The sequence below is a fragment of the Labrus bergylta genome, chromosome 23 (assembly GCF_963930695.1).
Source record: "Labrus bergylta chromosome 23, fLabBer1.1, whole genome shotgun sequence".
NCBI classification, from domain to species: Eukaryota; Metazoa; Chordata; class Actinopteri; order Labriformes; family Labridae; genus Labrus; species Labrus bergylta.
This window is the reverse complement of record NC_089217.1, coordinates 10,043,037-10,058,266: the sequence shown is the minus strand read 5'-3', so window position 1 is coordinate 10,058,266 and position 15,230 is coordinate 10,043,037. Positions and strand designations below refer to the sequence as shown.

The window sequence follows — 15,230 nt, the reverse complement described above, 5'->3', positions numbered from 1 at the left end:
TAAAATTTTAGTAAATGGCATCAGAAATTTTAACTGACATTTTATTGCAATTACAAATGAATCTTAGTCATTCAGCCCATGTTAGTGAGTCAGCTAAAAGAATAACAAATGTAAGATAAGTAATATGAAACCAATATTACAAGTTCCTGAGTTAAATAGAAAAAAAAAAGTTTTATAGAAATACAGTCAGATATTTATAGGTTTGCAAAATTTGTTTTAGCAGCAATTATAAGTTATAATGTGAGACTAAACATGTTATATACAGGATTTTTTAAAATGCATTTTGAAGTCAGAGTAAAGTCACTGTGATTTGGCAGAACCTGGAGGTAAATGTCAATCTTTTATTGAAGTAAATAAATACACACGACATCACAAGAGGCACGGTGTTGTCAATGCGGGGGTGACAGGGACTTTTCAGAGTTATATCCTCCAACATCTAAACCACACTCATCATTGCTGTTCGAGTCAACAAGTCTCTCTCCTCCTCTTCCCCTTCCATCCTCCTCATCTTCCTCCTCCTCCTCCTCTTCCTCTTCTTCCTCCTCCTCCTCTTCGTCCTGCTCTTTACGAGACGCTCTCTCTGCCTTTGGACCTTTACATATCTTAAGGTGACGGGTGAGGTGGTATTTGGTGAGGAATGCTTTGTGGCATTTCTCGCAGACAAAGTCTCTGCGGCCCTCGTGAGAGTTCATGTGTTTTTTCAAGTGGTTGGTCTTGAGGAAATGTTTGTGGCACTTTGGGCACTGTATCCGGCGTTCACTGTGGTGAAAAGGGGAGATAGTATGAAATGAACATGAGATAAGGTTTATTTAATCAGGTAATTATGTTGAGATCAAGACAGAAACAGATATGCTTAAAATCACATCTATTAGTTTGCCAATGCAAGGAACTGTTTTACAAAGAAAACATAATGTTACATACTGTGTGTGAGAGAACATGTGTTGTTCAGGTCGTGTTTCCTGATGAACGCGCGGTCACAGAGGTCACACTCGTGCTTCTCTGCACTGGTGTGGATGAGCATATGTGACGCCACATGAGCTTTCTGAGTAAAGGACTTCTCGCAAACCGTACATCTGTAGTTCTTCTGACCTGTTGGGGGAGAAAAAAAAAATCAGTATTTCAAAAGCTGAAAAATGTTTTTCAACAGAAGTGTGACATATTGGAACAACCCTTCTACTAAATCTTGACACGAGTTGAACGAAAAGATTGATCGTGCTCTCACACAGTCAATTTCTATCTTGTTTGTTTTGATCTTTTTTAATGGACTCCTGAGTCTGTCAATAAAGATGATGAATTGATGAACTGCAGCTGGTTAGAATACCTAAGCTTAGCTCAAATACTGGAGAAATAATGCCTTGAAGAAAAGATTTAATGAGCATCATCAAACTTCTAATTTCTAAAAAGGTCTATTTATTTCTGTAAGAGGTTTTAAAGGTGTTTGAAATTGTAATTTTTTTACTGAGGCAACATGACAACTCACTAATATAGACAACTCACTAAATATACATATGATTGAATTCTATATGTAGCTTGTTGGGAGATAATGATGCTACTTGGTGGGGCGTAACATCTTTCAAAAAAACAACAAATGTTTATACTTCAATTCTTCATGTACACACCTGTGTGGATCTTGAGGTGCATCCTGAGGTTGCTGGGATCGCTGAAGGCCTTACTGCAGTATTCACACTTGTGTGGTTTCATCCCGACGTGCCCCATGAAGTGCACGTTGAGCTTAGTGGAAGTGGTAAAAGCTCGGGAGCACATGCTGCATTTGAATTTCTTTTCCCGGACAATGACCCTGACCCTTTCGCTCTGGATGTAACATTATCAGAGTTCCGGTTACCGTCGCCCCTGCTGCTGCCGTTTTCACCGTTTGTTTGTCCCGGCAGCGTGGGCGTGACAGGGCCATGGGGACGAGGAAGGAGCTGGACGTCCCGTTGTCAGCTTCTCTCCTGGTGAGTGTGTTGCTGTGGTTGCTGCTCTTGTTGCTGCTGCTGTGGTGTTGTTGTTGTTGTTGTTTGTTGTTGTTGAGAATGGTCCTGCTGTGATGGGCTGTGGCTGTGTGGAGGTTGGTTTTGGCTGTGGTTGGCGTTATGGCTGCTCAAATGAGACTTGAGCTCGGAGAAGGAGGAGCACTCTTTGCCGCATTGGCAGATGTGGCCCTCGGGTACCTGAGGAACACCTGAAGAGACATTAAGGATGATGGAACATTTATTAACGGATAACCGTGTCAGGAATAAACACATGCTCTAGTAGCTGAAAAACTGTGCAGGTTTAATCTTCCTTTGTCTCATCTCACCTAGCAGCCTGCAGTAGTCTCTGCTGTAGTAGAAGAGCAGCTCCTGGTCTGGATGGATCTCTCTGGTTGTACAGAAGAACAGTTTACCGTTGGCAGGGTACGCCACCAGGTTCTGCTCCTCACGCGTCCTAGACACGCAAACATAAAATATTTTTTATTCTTTAGGGATGTTTTTTTTTTTACCCCCTATCGCTGTAATCTGAGAATCCTGAGGATAAACCCGTAGGATCTGTCATACCTGGGCTTTGCAGACAAACATCATCCAGTTGCACTCATTCTCATCTGTTGTCACAATGTAGAATTCCAGCACGTTGTTGTGGTACATCTGAAAGAGAGAAATGGGTCCTTCTTATTAAGATTTTTTTTTCATGTACTGTTACAACCACAGTTGGACGAAAAGCAGCTGCACTGACCTTCCAAACTTTGCTGGCGATTCCTTTTGTGGCCAATCAGAGAGGTCCACGTTGCTACAGTGCTGGCCCACCATCGGTCCAAAGCAGGTCCTGTTGAGGAATAACGTCTCGTGCAAAAACTCCTGAAATGAGCATGAAACACCTTAAGTCAGTGACATAATGAGTACATTTGGCAATCACTACCTTTCAGTCATAATTATTTTCAGAAGAGATCTTAACATTCTAAAAGGTAATTCTTCTTTTGTTATTGTCTAAATAATCATGTTTGGGTGATTCTTGTGCAATATTTTAAAAAGTCTCTTAATAAAACTTGACCAAAACTAATATTTGCACAATGCAAAGGAGGTTTCTTTAGGTTCTTTATATAATGCAGGAATTTATTTTAAGAATGTGCTTACTAATATTAACAATAACATTTGTATGTTATCCTAAATACTGTCATCACATCTGACCACAGAATAGTGCACTAATAGCTACAGTCTTTTCCCGTTGAAGGTGATTTATTCTCTTACCCAAAGGTTCATCAGCCACTGAGATGCGCAGGCACAGTGCACAGTGGCAGAGAGAGGCGGGCTCGGCTCTGAATGGGCGTGTCAAGGATGAAGGTGACTGGGCCGTGCTCTGGGCAGTCTGAGGTATATGAGCGCTCACACAGTGTGCACCCTGTGGGACAAGAACAACACAAGAGTTTAAACGAGCGAGAGTCACTTGAATTGCTTGTAAACAGTTTAAAGTATTATGTTTTGTACACCATGCTCATTACACTTAAGTTGTTCCAATATGATACCAGTGTAGGGAATGCTCCGATAGTACAATAAATACTGTGTAAGGTGAGGTATTAAAAACTTGCAGCAGAGTTAGGCTTCTGTCAGTGTGGTAGTATTAATTTGATATCACATCAATCTATGACATACTGTTAATACCAGAGAGGTACTTTGCAATGGATTCTACTCATTTTTGAAATCAGTATCATGAGAAAAAATTGTTTTAAAATGCTCCAACTTTAATTCTACCAACGCTGTCTCTGACTTTTTTGTAAATAATATAGTTTGTAATGACACACTTACATATGGTGAAGCCAGTGACCATGTTCTCCTTGTTGGCAGCAGAATCCTCGAGCTGCAGGGTGGAGTTTACCAGCACAAGGTTGTTTTCTGACCCAGCGACACCTCCGCAGTGATGGGGGAAACATTAACGGCCTCCAGCCCCATCCCAGAGTGTCCGTGGAGCGACACAGACTCCAGCTGGCCCTGACTGGTCATGGAGCCAGTGAGCACAACACTCCACCACCCCTGAGTTCAGCTCCCCATTTGAATGGAGCTGCTCCCCAAGTCCTCCTGCGCCGCCGCCTCCTCCACCACCAGCGTTGCTCCACCTCGGCCCCCCATATGATCCCGACTCCATCACCACCGGTAGTTCAAGCACAGGGGGTCCATGCAGGGGCATCACCCCACCAGATGAGTCCACCCCAGTCAGACCCTCATGCGGCTGAGGCTGCCTTCCTCCTCCGAGCTGCTGCTGGGTGTCAGACACAGACACCACCCCAACTCCTTCCATGTTTGCCAACTCCTCTCCCATACGGTCAGGAGACATGGGGCTGCTGACACGGTGACTCCATGGCCACCCTGTAGAGTCCAGCTCATGAGCACCAGTCTGGTGGAGGTCTCCCTGGCCGCTGACCTGTCTAGAGTCCATGGGTACCAGGCCCTGCTCAGTGGGCCTCCAGGGCCACTGTAGTGATCCAGACCTGAGGGATTGTTGCTGGCCACAGACAGAGTCCCATCCATGTTTAGGCTGCTGGGATGAATGTACTGAGGTGGTGGACGGTCTGCCAGATAGGACAAAATACCTACAGCAGGAGAGAAAGGGGGAGATTATAGCTAAAAAAAAAAAAAAATAGTAGCATTAATGATTTATTCTATAACTTCATTTTTATTTAAAAAAAAAAAAAGGACCAGTACAAGAATATGCCCAACTACTTGACACATTTCAATCCAGATAATACATTTCAAGCTCCAACAATACTTCACCTGGCAATATGTGTCTGAAGTAGCTGCTCTCCAGGTGCGGGTATGGAGGGGGCGGCAAGGAGTAGTTCCTCTCTGGCAGGCCGCACATCACTCCTCTGTCACTCAGTGGACCCATGGGAAGCATCAGAGAGAGGGCAGAGGAAGGGAGCCAAGGAAGGACCCAGGCTGGGGATGGGCCACTGGCATCCCTGAACAACATTTCAGCATGGATACTTAAGACAAATGGAATGTGTATAAACCATGTGAATATGTGACGCTAGTTTATTTTTCAGCTTGAAACAACACAGGGCGTCTTTCTTTCCTACCTGAGGTGGGGATGGGGTTATGTGTGGGGGACGTTGGCAGACCAAGGTGGCTGGCACTCACTGAGGGCACGCTGAGCTGGTCCATGCCCACAGGACTCAGGTTCATCTCATTCATCCTAGGGGAAAGCAACATCAGGTTTATTGAAACTGAAAGATTTAGTTGAGTCACAGACACTTGTAGTTATGTTCGGAGCAAAAGAGTAAAGTATTACCAGAAAGTTTACAAAAAGATGTTTGTTTTCAGCTCAGAAGACGAACAGCGTAAGAAGAAAAATGTCATTTCAAGCATCAGTTTGTGAAGACAACTTTAAAACAGAGGTGTGTATTTCTGTCATTGGAATTAAATTGTGGAATTCTTTAAATAACGACTTGAAGGGTTGTGTTCAGATATTTCAGTTGAAGAAAATGTACAAGAACACAGTTATCAGACGGTACGAAAGTGGTGTTTTGTGTGTGTTTTCCTTCTACTTTCTGAGGAAGTGAAGACTGAAGTTATGATATTCACTCATTGTAATTGGACTGAACCATCCAGATATTTGTTGTTTGCTTTTTGATTAAGGGGGGGCAGGCAAAACAAGAATTATTCTTCTCCCTGCTACTTTCCGTACATGGGATAAAGTGTGAATTCTTTTTCTGTTGTGTGTTTTGACATGTACGGAACAAATAATAAAAAAAAATGAAATGAAAGAGTAAACTAGGACTGAGCAAAGAGCTAAGAAGCTAAATAATAAAACAAGAATGATCTTGTTGTTTTGGTTGTTTGCTGCTGTTTAGACACAGCTAGCAGATGGAAATGATGCCTCCTTTATCTTGGTGTAGCTTTCACCAACAACACTTGAATATAGGATTAATTTAAGCCTTGTATAAAAGGCAGCAACAACTTACCTGAATTCAACATCTGATATCCATCAGTAATGGTGTACTGCTGTTGGGGTTCTCATTATCCTCTTCCTGCTGAATAAAATTGTAAACGAAACATAAAGCATCGAAGTGCAAGTCATACTGCCATTTGAATTATAATTTAAATAGTGAAACAACAGTGAACACGTCGTTGAAACTGACATGTCGAAAGTAGTTGGCTTTTGCATCCACCACTTTGGTAACGATGCTAACATTAGCCTCACCAGCTTACTCCTGCAAATACGGTTCAAAAACATATTTCTCGGGTGATATAGCCAGTTAAAAGTATAGCCACACTGCAGTACGACCGCGTTGCTTTAAATGCATAATTGTTCCTAACTGGAAAAGCAAGATGTATTGAAAACAACAACATACCAACACAATGCCTCGATGAAAGGGGCCATGACAGTAATTGCCTCGAATGCGCATGCGCTGTGAGAACGGATGTTTTTTTTTTTTTGTTGGCTGATCACAGGTCAGTTCTCCTTCTTCCTTTCTCCAGAGTACCTGAGAGAAAAATGAAATCAGCAATTTGTCGGTGATTAAGTTATGAAATCTTTTGTTTTATTACACAACTTTGCACGACTACCTATATAGATAGCCTGCCTCCAAACCGTGGTGTTTACTTTCTGTAAATTATTTCAGTAGCCTATAGGAGCCAACTTTCACTGCATGACCTCTGTGGATTAGGGAATGATTTAATGTCTCCCACAGGTGCAGAAAAACAGCCATGTGTCAGGCTTGCTGTGATATATTGATTGTAACACTTCATTGCCTATATTTTTAAATACAACAGGCAGTTGAAAGATGTAATGAATGAATGTGATTGTTAGGGGTTTGAGTTAGGGTCTAAATCCTGTGTCTAAATATGTGTCTAAATCCTGTCAGAAATTACTGAATAAGCCTATTAATGTATAAATTCTTGTAAATGTTTGCCTTATTCATTATGAGAAAAGGAAGGAAGCGTTATGTAAACAGTTTTATCTTGATGAAGAAAACTATGACTCCATCTCCGCCCCAGATCACACCCACTATGCCTTCTACAGCCTCAAAGGGCCAACAAGCAAGTTATCACACAGACAGACAGAGTCCCGATCAAGAAGTGTCCCAAACTGATTCACAACGTGGCGAGGACTTAAAGGAAACTGTTGCTCAAAACAGCAGATGATTGTAAGGAGAATTTGACAGGGTAAGTTGCGTTGCTTATAGATTATAGTGTAAATATAATTGCATATTTAATGCTGTTTTATCTTATATTTTCTCATATTTGATTAATAGAAAGGAGTCTATGGAGAACATTCCCTATGTCCCCTCACTGGCTCTCCACAGCTTCTCTATGGACATGGATGGAGCGCACTACAGGGATGCTCTCCGGGTTGGACTTCCCTTTCACCTAGACGCTGCATACCTCGACAGTGTGCACAGCCAGAGGTTACCCTACAGACAATTATCATATTTCCCTTTTCACGGAACTCTGGGCGTGTGTGAATATACCTTCGAGCCCGCGTTCATTCGGAAAAGGAACGAAAGGGAGCGACACAGGGTGCGCTGCGTAAACGAGGGTTACGCGCGGCTCAGAGAGCATCTGCCGCACGAGTTCGAGGACAAACGGCTCAGCAAAGTGGAGACACTGCGTGCGGCTATTGACTACATCAAACACCTGCAGAGTCTGCTGGACGTAAACGTGTCCGGGATGGAGTTGCCACCTGGAGGCGCGCGTAACTACGCACAGCAGAGGACAGAGTTCAGCAGTGTTTGAAAACCCAAAGTTGGCCTGCAGGGTCAACGGGGGAAAAGACAGACTCTCTCTCTCTCTCTCTCTCTCTGTGTGTGTGTGTGTGTGTGTGTGTGTGTGTGTGTGTGTGTCTCTCTTTCTTTCTATGTGATCGGTTGTAATTAATTTGTGAAGACAGTAAAACAAATCCCAACAAAAAACAATTTCCTATGTCTTATTTTTCCAGTCTTTACATTGTGCATAAAATTCGTTTACATACAGGGAGATTAGGGCCAAATATTGTAAGTATAACTTGAATGAATGTGAACAAAATGTTAAGCTTTGCCGCCTGTTGCAGAGGTTTTTGGCATTGAAAGGAAAAGTCTCATATTCTGACTAAAGATTCTGATATTCATGAGAAAATAAGAGTTCAACAAAGCAGTCTTAATCATTGTATGAATGTAGGGAAACATTTATTTTCAAATCTCTTTCCACATATATGTGTAATTAAGTTGCTTTATAAGTAAATCAAAGTGTGCCTCTAACAGATGAGGTGACCACTTTAGCAGAGATCATAGCAGAAGTACAATATACTTGTGTGTCCTATTATTTATTTTTTAAGTCATAAATAATCCCCAGTGCATCAAAGGTAGGCTTTAAACATCTTGAAAATTGAACACGAATGAAATAGTCCAGGTTTACTAATCTTAGACACTTCTCTGTGCACACAAATATTGAAATTGGTTCTGTTCTGGAAACTCTGGACATAAAATGTTATTATTGTTAACATAATCTAACCTCACACTCCAGAGCGTTTACAAAAGGTTACTGTAAAATACCATAACAAGTGCAGTTGTGCTTTTTCCTGCTTTTAAACCTCTCGTTCAAAACAGTGTTTACTGGACTGTTTTTGTAAGTGTTCACCATTCCTGTCATTTTAATACATGTGTATTTATCCCTTTTATGATTTCATTTATTTTCTTACATGCCATGAATCATCCAAGTGCCTCAGAATAATATGAGCCTTGATATTATTCTGTCATTATTAATGGTATTATGCCTTAAAGTCAACTTATCTCCACGAAGGACTTAAGTTCCCAAATTAATAAATGTGCATTATTTCTTCTCAAATAAATAAACAGCGAATGGTCCTAATGTAACTTAGCATATGATGATACTTTTCAGCTCTGCTGCGTGTCTTGCCTAGGACATTCTTTAAACAGAGATTTCTAATCTAACAAGTTTTCCTGGTTTCAATAAAGAAAAAAGATAACATTTTGAAATGGGTGCAGCACATTTGTCAAAGGCAAATTCAACCAAGGGGACAAAAAGTGTATCATCATTTTGTACTGTATGGTATGGTATGGTAGCGTAATTTGCATGTGCTTATCTCACACAAACATTTACTTCAAGAGCTCCAAAACTCTGTCTGAACCCTCTTGGTTAAGAGACGTACAAAAAGTTTATTACACTTTTATTTAATCGCTTTGAAATCAACCTAAAAAAAACTCTTTTGAACATTGTCCTTTGTTGATAGACTTATTCTGACAGAAAAGGAAACCTCTTTTTTATTTCTCTTATGGCCTTCAGAATATGGTTACAGAAGGAGAAAGCTTAACTGCTCTCTAAGGTACAGCAACTACATCTTAAGCCACAAGTGTCCATTCTACAGAAAGTCTCCATCATTGTTTTGAGTTACCTGAGATCTTAAAAGACCACCTAGCCTACTTAGTGTACAGTCTCAGGGTCCTCGGAAAGCTTTTCTCTGATAATAGCTTAAGGAATGCATTTATCAGGGAACCCTCAGCCCCTCAACAGGAACCCCCCCCAAAGAACCCCCTCTCTTTCAACCCTGTTTGTGTGTTGATACTCTCAACCTCTGCTGAAATGCACGAAACAGCCATTTTTTTAGATTCAGTCATACCAAAACCACAAATTGAAGGGGGAAAAAACATGACATTGTATACAAGTAAAGGGAGTTTGGAGACCAGCAGAGTGCGGTGTTAGTGAACCATGCAGGTATGGAAGAACAGCATTGACTGCCACAAAGGCATGACATAACCATAACAGAAGGTGTTTGGCTGAGGAGTTCGTGAATTAGAGACGATAATTAGCCAAGTGCTGGTACCCGGGGCTTGATGGTTCAGTGGCTCTCTGAAGATAGAGAACATGAAGCTACTTAAAAGAAAGCATCCGCCATAATGGATGTTTTCTTTCCTGGTGCACACAGGCTGATTCTGATCAGATTCCTGCAGAGATTCCATGCAGGAATTCCTCGATTTACTGGAAAAGTTGCTGCTGATGCAGGGCCGTGATTTACTCCAGAAATCAGAAGAAAACTTTATGGAATGATCTGGATCAATCAGATACATTTCTGAAATCACACATCGCCCACAGAAACCTTTCAAACTCAACCCTGCTTTGACTTTGGGAAAAATAATCTTAAGATGTTGAGGGAATATTTGCATGGGTTCAGATTGATATCTGTGATTTGCAAGAGATTGAATCTGTAATGATCCTGCTAATGTTGCCCTCTGTTCTAAAGCTGGATATTTGTGCAAGACGGGAAAGAATATTTCCTGCAAACATGCACGATGACTTGGCAAGATAAGGTTTATCGGCTGAAGTCAGATCAGTGCAGGACCACCAGGAGAGGCTGCTGGGACGTGTTGAGACAGACAGAGCCCACATTCACAGACGGAAACGGAACAACGGTCAGCAACAGGATGCACAATGATGCAGGAGTGTAATCTGCTCACTGCAGGGGAAAGGAAACGTCTTTAAAGTTGAAACGATGCTCCTTCTTTGGTGTCATGCAAAACTATTTTCACTGTAAAGGCATATTTGGAGCATCAATGTTGAAAAATGTTGTTAGGTACATCATATGACAGAGATACAAAGCATGATGGGATGATTCAAGTGTGGTGTGATAATGCTTTCATTGATTTGGTGCTAAAATCCAAACAATGACATTTACAGCATAAAAATGTTTTGTTTTTTTTTCATTATAATGGCTTAAATGGTCTTCTGCTCATGTCAAATTTTACAACTTTTTCTCAAATTTCTTCAATCCTTTGACTTTCAATTGCTCCTATTTCTTTCTTTAAACCACACAAAATAAAGATTTAAGATGTTTAAAGCTGGTTTTGGGTCTTTTTGCCTTTATTGTAAATGACATTGGATAGAGTAGGAAACAGGGGAGATAGAGTGGGAAGTAACTTATGGGAAAGAAGCCACAGGCCGGACTTGAACCCAGGCCCCCCGGAGGGCTATAATCTCCCAAAAGGGGTGCGACCTAACCACTAGGCCGTCTGAGCTCCAATACCTTCTTTTATTATTTGCCAAAAACTTTCTTTGAATTTTTACATGAAAATGAATCCACATGATATTTAAAGGAATATACACAATGGAGAGTTAGTGCATGTTAGATTTTTTGGTGATTAGTTACTGGTTCATTATAAACATGTCAGTCTTCAATCCAAACTTGTTTGTAGTATTAAAAAGAATGCAAGCACATGATGCATGTTTCACAGTAATTTATTTATCTAAACACATATTTACAAATTGGATAACATTAGCAACATGTCCATGTGTCCATCTGTACCTGAATACATGCAATCAATTTGCCCGTAATTCATCAAGCTGTTCAAGGAGAGCATCTTTTTCCTGCTCCAACAAGGCGATCCGACGGTTCTTGTCGCTCACTTCCTGTCAAAGAAAAAAAAAGAGGCATAAAATGATCATTGCCTTATCGTAGACACAGAAGATGACAAAACAAATGTGTGTTGAAGAGTTGTAAACTCAATTAGAAGAGGCAAGCAGCCATGAATGTATTCTTTGTTGTTACTATTAGATTTACTGCTGCTTCGTTTTGTTTTTTTCTTATTTGGATGTATCAGCAAGGGTTTACGAGGCCAAGTACAGGACTGTGGTGGGCAACTTTATCAGATGGTGTGAGAAGAACCATGTCCAGCCCAATGTGACAAACACAGAGGAACTGATTGTGGATCTGAGGAGGGCAAAGGCACCAGAGACCCCTTTCCATTCAGGGGGTCTGTACAGGGGGGTCCTGTACTTGGACAATAAACTGGACTGGGCCAAGACCACGAGAAGGGCCTGAGCTGCCTCTACTTCCTGAGGAGGCTGAGGTCGTCTCGACCTGGACTCTCTGAGATTGGGATGTTGTACAAGCTACATGTCATCTTGGACATGTAGCCAACCCATTCCACGACATGCTTGTAAAGCACAGGAGCACATTCAGTGTAAGCTTCATTCCACCACAATAGGGGTGTGTCAAGACTTTTTTTTGACTAGCCCAACAGGGGCACTGACTTGTGCAGGGGTGGCATGAAGCTTGTGTGGACACACAATGAACAAATGTAATTGATACACCCTTTCTATCGCCACTAATAACTTAAGAAAATGGCAACAAAGATCGTCATAATTGAATATTGATGAAGTATTTCTGATTCTGATAACATTTTGTGTTGCGCTTGCCTGAGTCAGTACTGAGTTGTGCCAGCGGAGGTCGCTGTCTGCCACTACTTCAGGCAGAGAGAGGCTGCTGCTGCTGCTGGTCACATTAGGTTCACTCATCACAGTTCCAAGAGAGCCATTCACCCGCTGAATACAAGACCTGAGGAAGCATGACCGAGCCTGTAGAGAGAGACAGAGAGGAGGCTTTTTAGAGACACATTTAGGGACCAATGTAGTCCCCATACTCCTGCCAGGTCCAAGTACCTCTGCTTCACCCTCCTGATGGGTCCCGGCCCCACTCTCGGTCTCGATGTCATCCTGCCTGGCTCTGTTCTCGTCCAGGCGCTGCAGATACCAGGCATGAGCCTTCTCCAGGATCTCCAGCCCAGAGCACAGAGCGTCCTTCTCCCTCTCCAGATCCTTCAGGCGCTTAATCTGCGATGGGATGAACACAGCAGGGTCAGGCATACAAAAAGGGCTAAAACATTTAAGTCAGGGAGCTTTCCTGCATGCTATCATCTCTCTCCCACTCCCTGTATTTACAGTCACTTTTCCAATACTTTCCATCTAATCAACAAGTGTCAATAAAGAGCCTTTAGGTTTTCTTCCAGGTGGAGAAAATTTGATGAAGGTATTGTCCTTTTTGGTGTCCCATGCTTGTGGAGAAAATGTGATAAAGTGTTCTTTAAGTTTCTCTGCAAGAAGTCAGAACTTGATAAACTACCCTCGTGGGTGTTCTTCTAGCTGAGTAAACCCGATAGAGGAGGGTTAAGAAACACAATGTATCCTTAAGGTGCCCTCCCAGCACTTTCGCCTGTCCTTTCAGTGCAGTGAATAGGATCAAGTGCCTTGAAGGATGCTCTACCAGTGGAGACAACTTGCTGTACTGTCCTCATGGGAGAGCAGAGAAAATGACCTTCAGTGTTGACCTGTTTAAGCAGGTTAATCTGGTCTCTACTGACTTATTAATGAGTCAATTTAAATCTTAAAAAGTGTTTCGACGTGTTTCACTTCAAACTTACATCACCACTTTCTGCCTAAAGGTGTCCAACTGCGTGTAACTTTAAGCCTTTGTATTTATTCAACCACTGAGTTTGATGCTTTAGCCAGTTTTTGGGGTGAGTACGTGAGCTTGCGTGTAGATTTGGATGTCATTAGGTGGCTGACTAAAACTGTCCTGCAGCCTGACGTAAAGCAGCGTGATGGTTGCAGCGCTGCCTGTTGTCTTCCAGAGGCCCCAAGGCTTTGTTTACATCAGCAGAGCCAATCTACGGAGCAGCAGGAGGCCTTTGGTCCTATTGTCTACTACCAGCTGGACTACATGCACATATAATGGGCTCACACAGAGCTAACAGTGCTGCATGACCAGGGACTCATAATACATGGTGGTGATGATCGACCTCTGGTATCATGAGGTCACTTTGTAACTTCAACCCACGACCATCACATGAAGGGTTACAATGACATCGTTGTAACACCAGTGAATGATTCTCTAAGCTACAATAGTTAATCAAATGTTCAAATATGAACCTGTGCCTTATTAAATATCACACCTGTGTGTCTGCTGAACGATTCTGAAATCCAATACTGTAGCTGTTTCACTCCTGTACAGTAATAGATTTTCTGTGAGTGGAGTTTTTTTTTCTATATTAATCATTTAACAGGAAGCTGTGAGGAGCAGACTTGACATGTGGGAATGTGTCACCGGGATGTCTGTAGCTGTGTCAAGACAGAACTTTGGGTAAATGTCGACCATGGCAACCTCTGTTGACGAAGCCGTACCTCTAAATTGTCATCCTTTTTTTTTTGACGTACTTTTGATGTCTCACTTGTGGAGAAGCTTTTCCATGGAAAATTTTTAAAAAAGTGTCTGACACCTATCACCTAAAACTCCTCACAGGAGCTTTGAGGTAAATGTCCTGTTTAAAGACCAAATAAGCCAGCAAACAGAATTTACATTTTCAAATGGTAAATTAAATTTGTGGGGGAAAAAAATACAATTTGAAATAAGCCTGGACCAGTAAAGTTCTAATAATTTACTAAATGTAATGGTGAAATGTTGGCTGTGAATTGAAGGGACAGCACTGATGGCAACAACACCTTTGACACAGTCTCTATGTAGCATAAGTTATCGTAATACAATTCATATAGGGAGCATGTTTAGAATTATGAAAGCTGCTTCTCCTTGTGTGTTTGTAGCTATACATGTGTTAACATTGATAAGACTCCTGTCATTTAGCACAACTCTGTATGTTAATGGAGCCTTAGACCAAATTGATATTTAAAAACCTCTGTATATATTTAAACAGGGCAGATAAGGTCATCTAAATGTACTAAAAAAACTGGAGACTTTGTAATAGACTGGAGAGACAGTGAAGGCATACATGTATGTTATCATTTACATTACTGAGGTGCTGCCTCTTTATTTTTTTATCTTAACATGTACAGCTCTGCACAGCTTTGAAACCTACACGATAACAACATGTACAGTATAGGTCATAAATCCTCTTGTGCTGAAAACATGTGACTATGCATGATAGCTGATAAGAACCACTACTTTATGAGAAACTTACTCCCAGGTAACTGATTAGGATCACCCCCCCCCACACACACACACACACACACACACACACACACACACACACACACACACACACACACACACACCAGCTCTCTCCTCACCCATAGGTAGAAGCGCAGTGCGTCCAGGCTGTACAGGCTGGTCCTGAGGGGGATGATAACCACAGTGTAGGAGCCAGAGGGACGACCGGCCATGGAGAGGAAAATCAATCTATGACAGCTACCACTGCCCCATACAGCTGCCGGACAACAAACAACACACCACAGCTCCACACGCCCGGTCTGACTCACAATAATACCAGAGAGAGAGAGAGAGAGAGAGAGAGAGAGAGAAAGAGAAAGAGAGAGAATGGGAGTGTAAAGGCAGGGGTGGAAAAAAAATAACAGCACGATACACAGGCACAGACAGCATGGTGCCCCCAGGGCGAGGTAATGAAAAATTCCACATGTCACTGCCATGACTGGTTAATCGACATCCAGTGACAAAGAGAAAAAAAGAGGCGAGAGAGAGAG

The 15,230-nt window shown here is 41.9% G+C and overlaps 3 protein-coding genes across 3 annotated transcripts in view; 1 reads left to right on the top strand and 2 right to left on the bottom strand.

The window, feature by feature from the left end:
* LOC109988116 (PR domain zinc finger protein 4-like) overlaps positions 1–6,403 on the bottom strand; it is an 8,566-nt gene extending 2,163 nt beyond the window's left edge. The window contains 20 exon segments of the mRNA XM_065951646.1: positions 1,620–1,791; positions 1,794–1,883; positions 1,885–1,958; positions 1,961–2,182; positions 2,300–2,429; positions 2,541–2,624; positions 2,713–2,724; positions 2,727–2,804; positions 2,806–2,834; positions 3,225–3,264; positions 3,266–3,375; positions 3,780–3,869; positions 3,872–3,995; positions 3,997–4,427; positions 4,430–4,561; positions 4,743–4,880; positions 4,883–4,930; positions 5,048–5,163; positions 5,933–6,001; positions 6,323–6,403. Coding sequence (XP_065807718.1) covers positions 1,620–1,791; positions 1,794–1,883; positions 1,885–1,958; positions 1,961–2,182; positions 2,300–2,429; positions 2,541–2,624; positions 2,713–2,724; positions 2,727–2,804; positions 2,806–2,834; positions 3,225–3,264; positions 3,266–3,375; positions 3,780–3,869; positions 3,872–3,995; positions 3,997–4,427; positions 4,430–4,561; positions 4,743–4,880; positions 4,883–4,930; positions 5,048–5,162 — 2,119 coding nt within the window. The 5' untranslated portion in view covers position 5,163; positions 5,933–6,001; positions 6,323–6,403.
* Positions 6,404–7,235: 832 nt separating this feature from the next.
* On the top strand, positions 7,236–7,706 carry LOC136177681 (achaete-scute homolog 4). Its single transcript, XM_065951615.1, has one exon. It carries the CDS (start codon positions 7,236–7,238, stop codon positions 7,704–7,706), a length of 471 nt encoding a protein of 156 aa, XP_065807687.1.
* A 3,476-nt stretch (positions 7,707–11,182) lies between these two features.
* Positions 11,183–15,030, bottom strand: sapcd1 (suppressor APC domain containing 1). Its single transcript, XM_020639481.3, has 4 exons — positions 14,820–15,030; positions 12,402–12,572; positions 12,159–12,317; positions 11,183–11,369 (listed from the first exon to the last, which is right to left on the bottom strand). Exons 1-4 carry the CDS (start codon positions 14,910–14,912, stop codon positions 11,280–11,282), a joined length of 513 nt encoding a protein of 170 aa, XP_020495137.1. The 5' UTR covers positions 14,913–15,030; the 3' UTR covers positions 11,183–11,279.
* Positions 15,031–15,230: the final 200 nt, after the last annotated feature.

Bases quoted from the DNA above. Each gene is read 5' to 3' on its own strand.
- LOC136177681 (XM_065951615.1), top strand. From the start codon at position 7,236: ATGGAGAACATTCCCTATGTCCCCTCACTGGCTCTCCACAGCTTCTCT.
- sapcd1 (XM_020639481.3), bottom strand. From the start codon at position 14,912: ATGGCCGGTCGTCCCTCTGGCTCCTACACTGTGGTTATCATCCCCCTC. The intron at 12,318-12,401 runs GTACTTGGACCT...CTCTCTCTACAG, and splicing joins ATCAGGAGGGTGAAGCAGAG to GCTCGGTCATGCTTCCTCAG. The intron at 11,370-12,158 runs GCAAGCGCAACA...TTTCTTTGACAG, and splicing joins ACAACTCAGTACTGACTCAG to GAAGTGAGCGACAAGAACCG.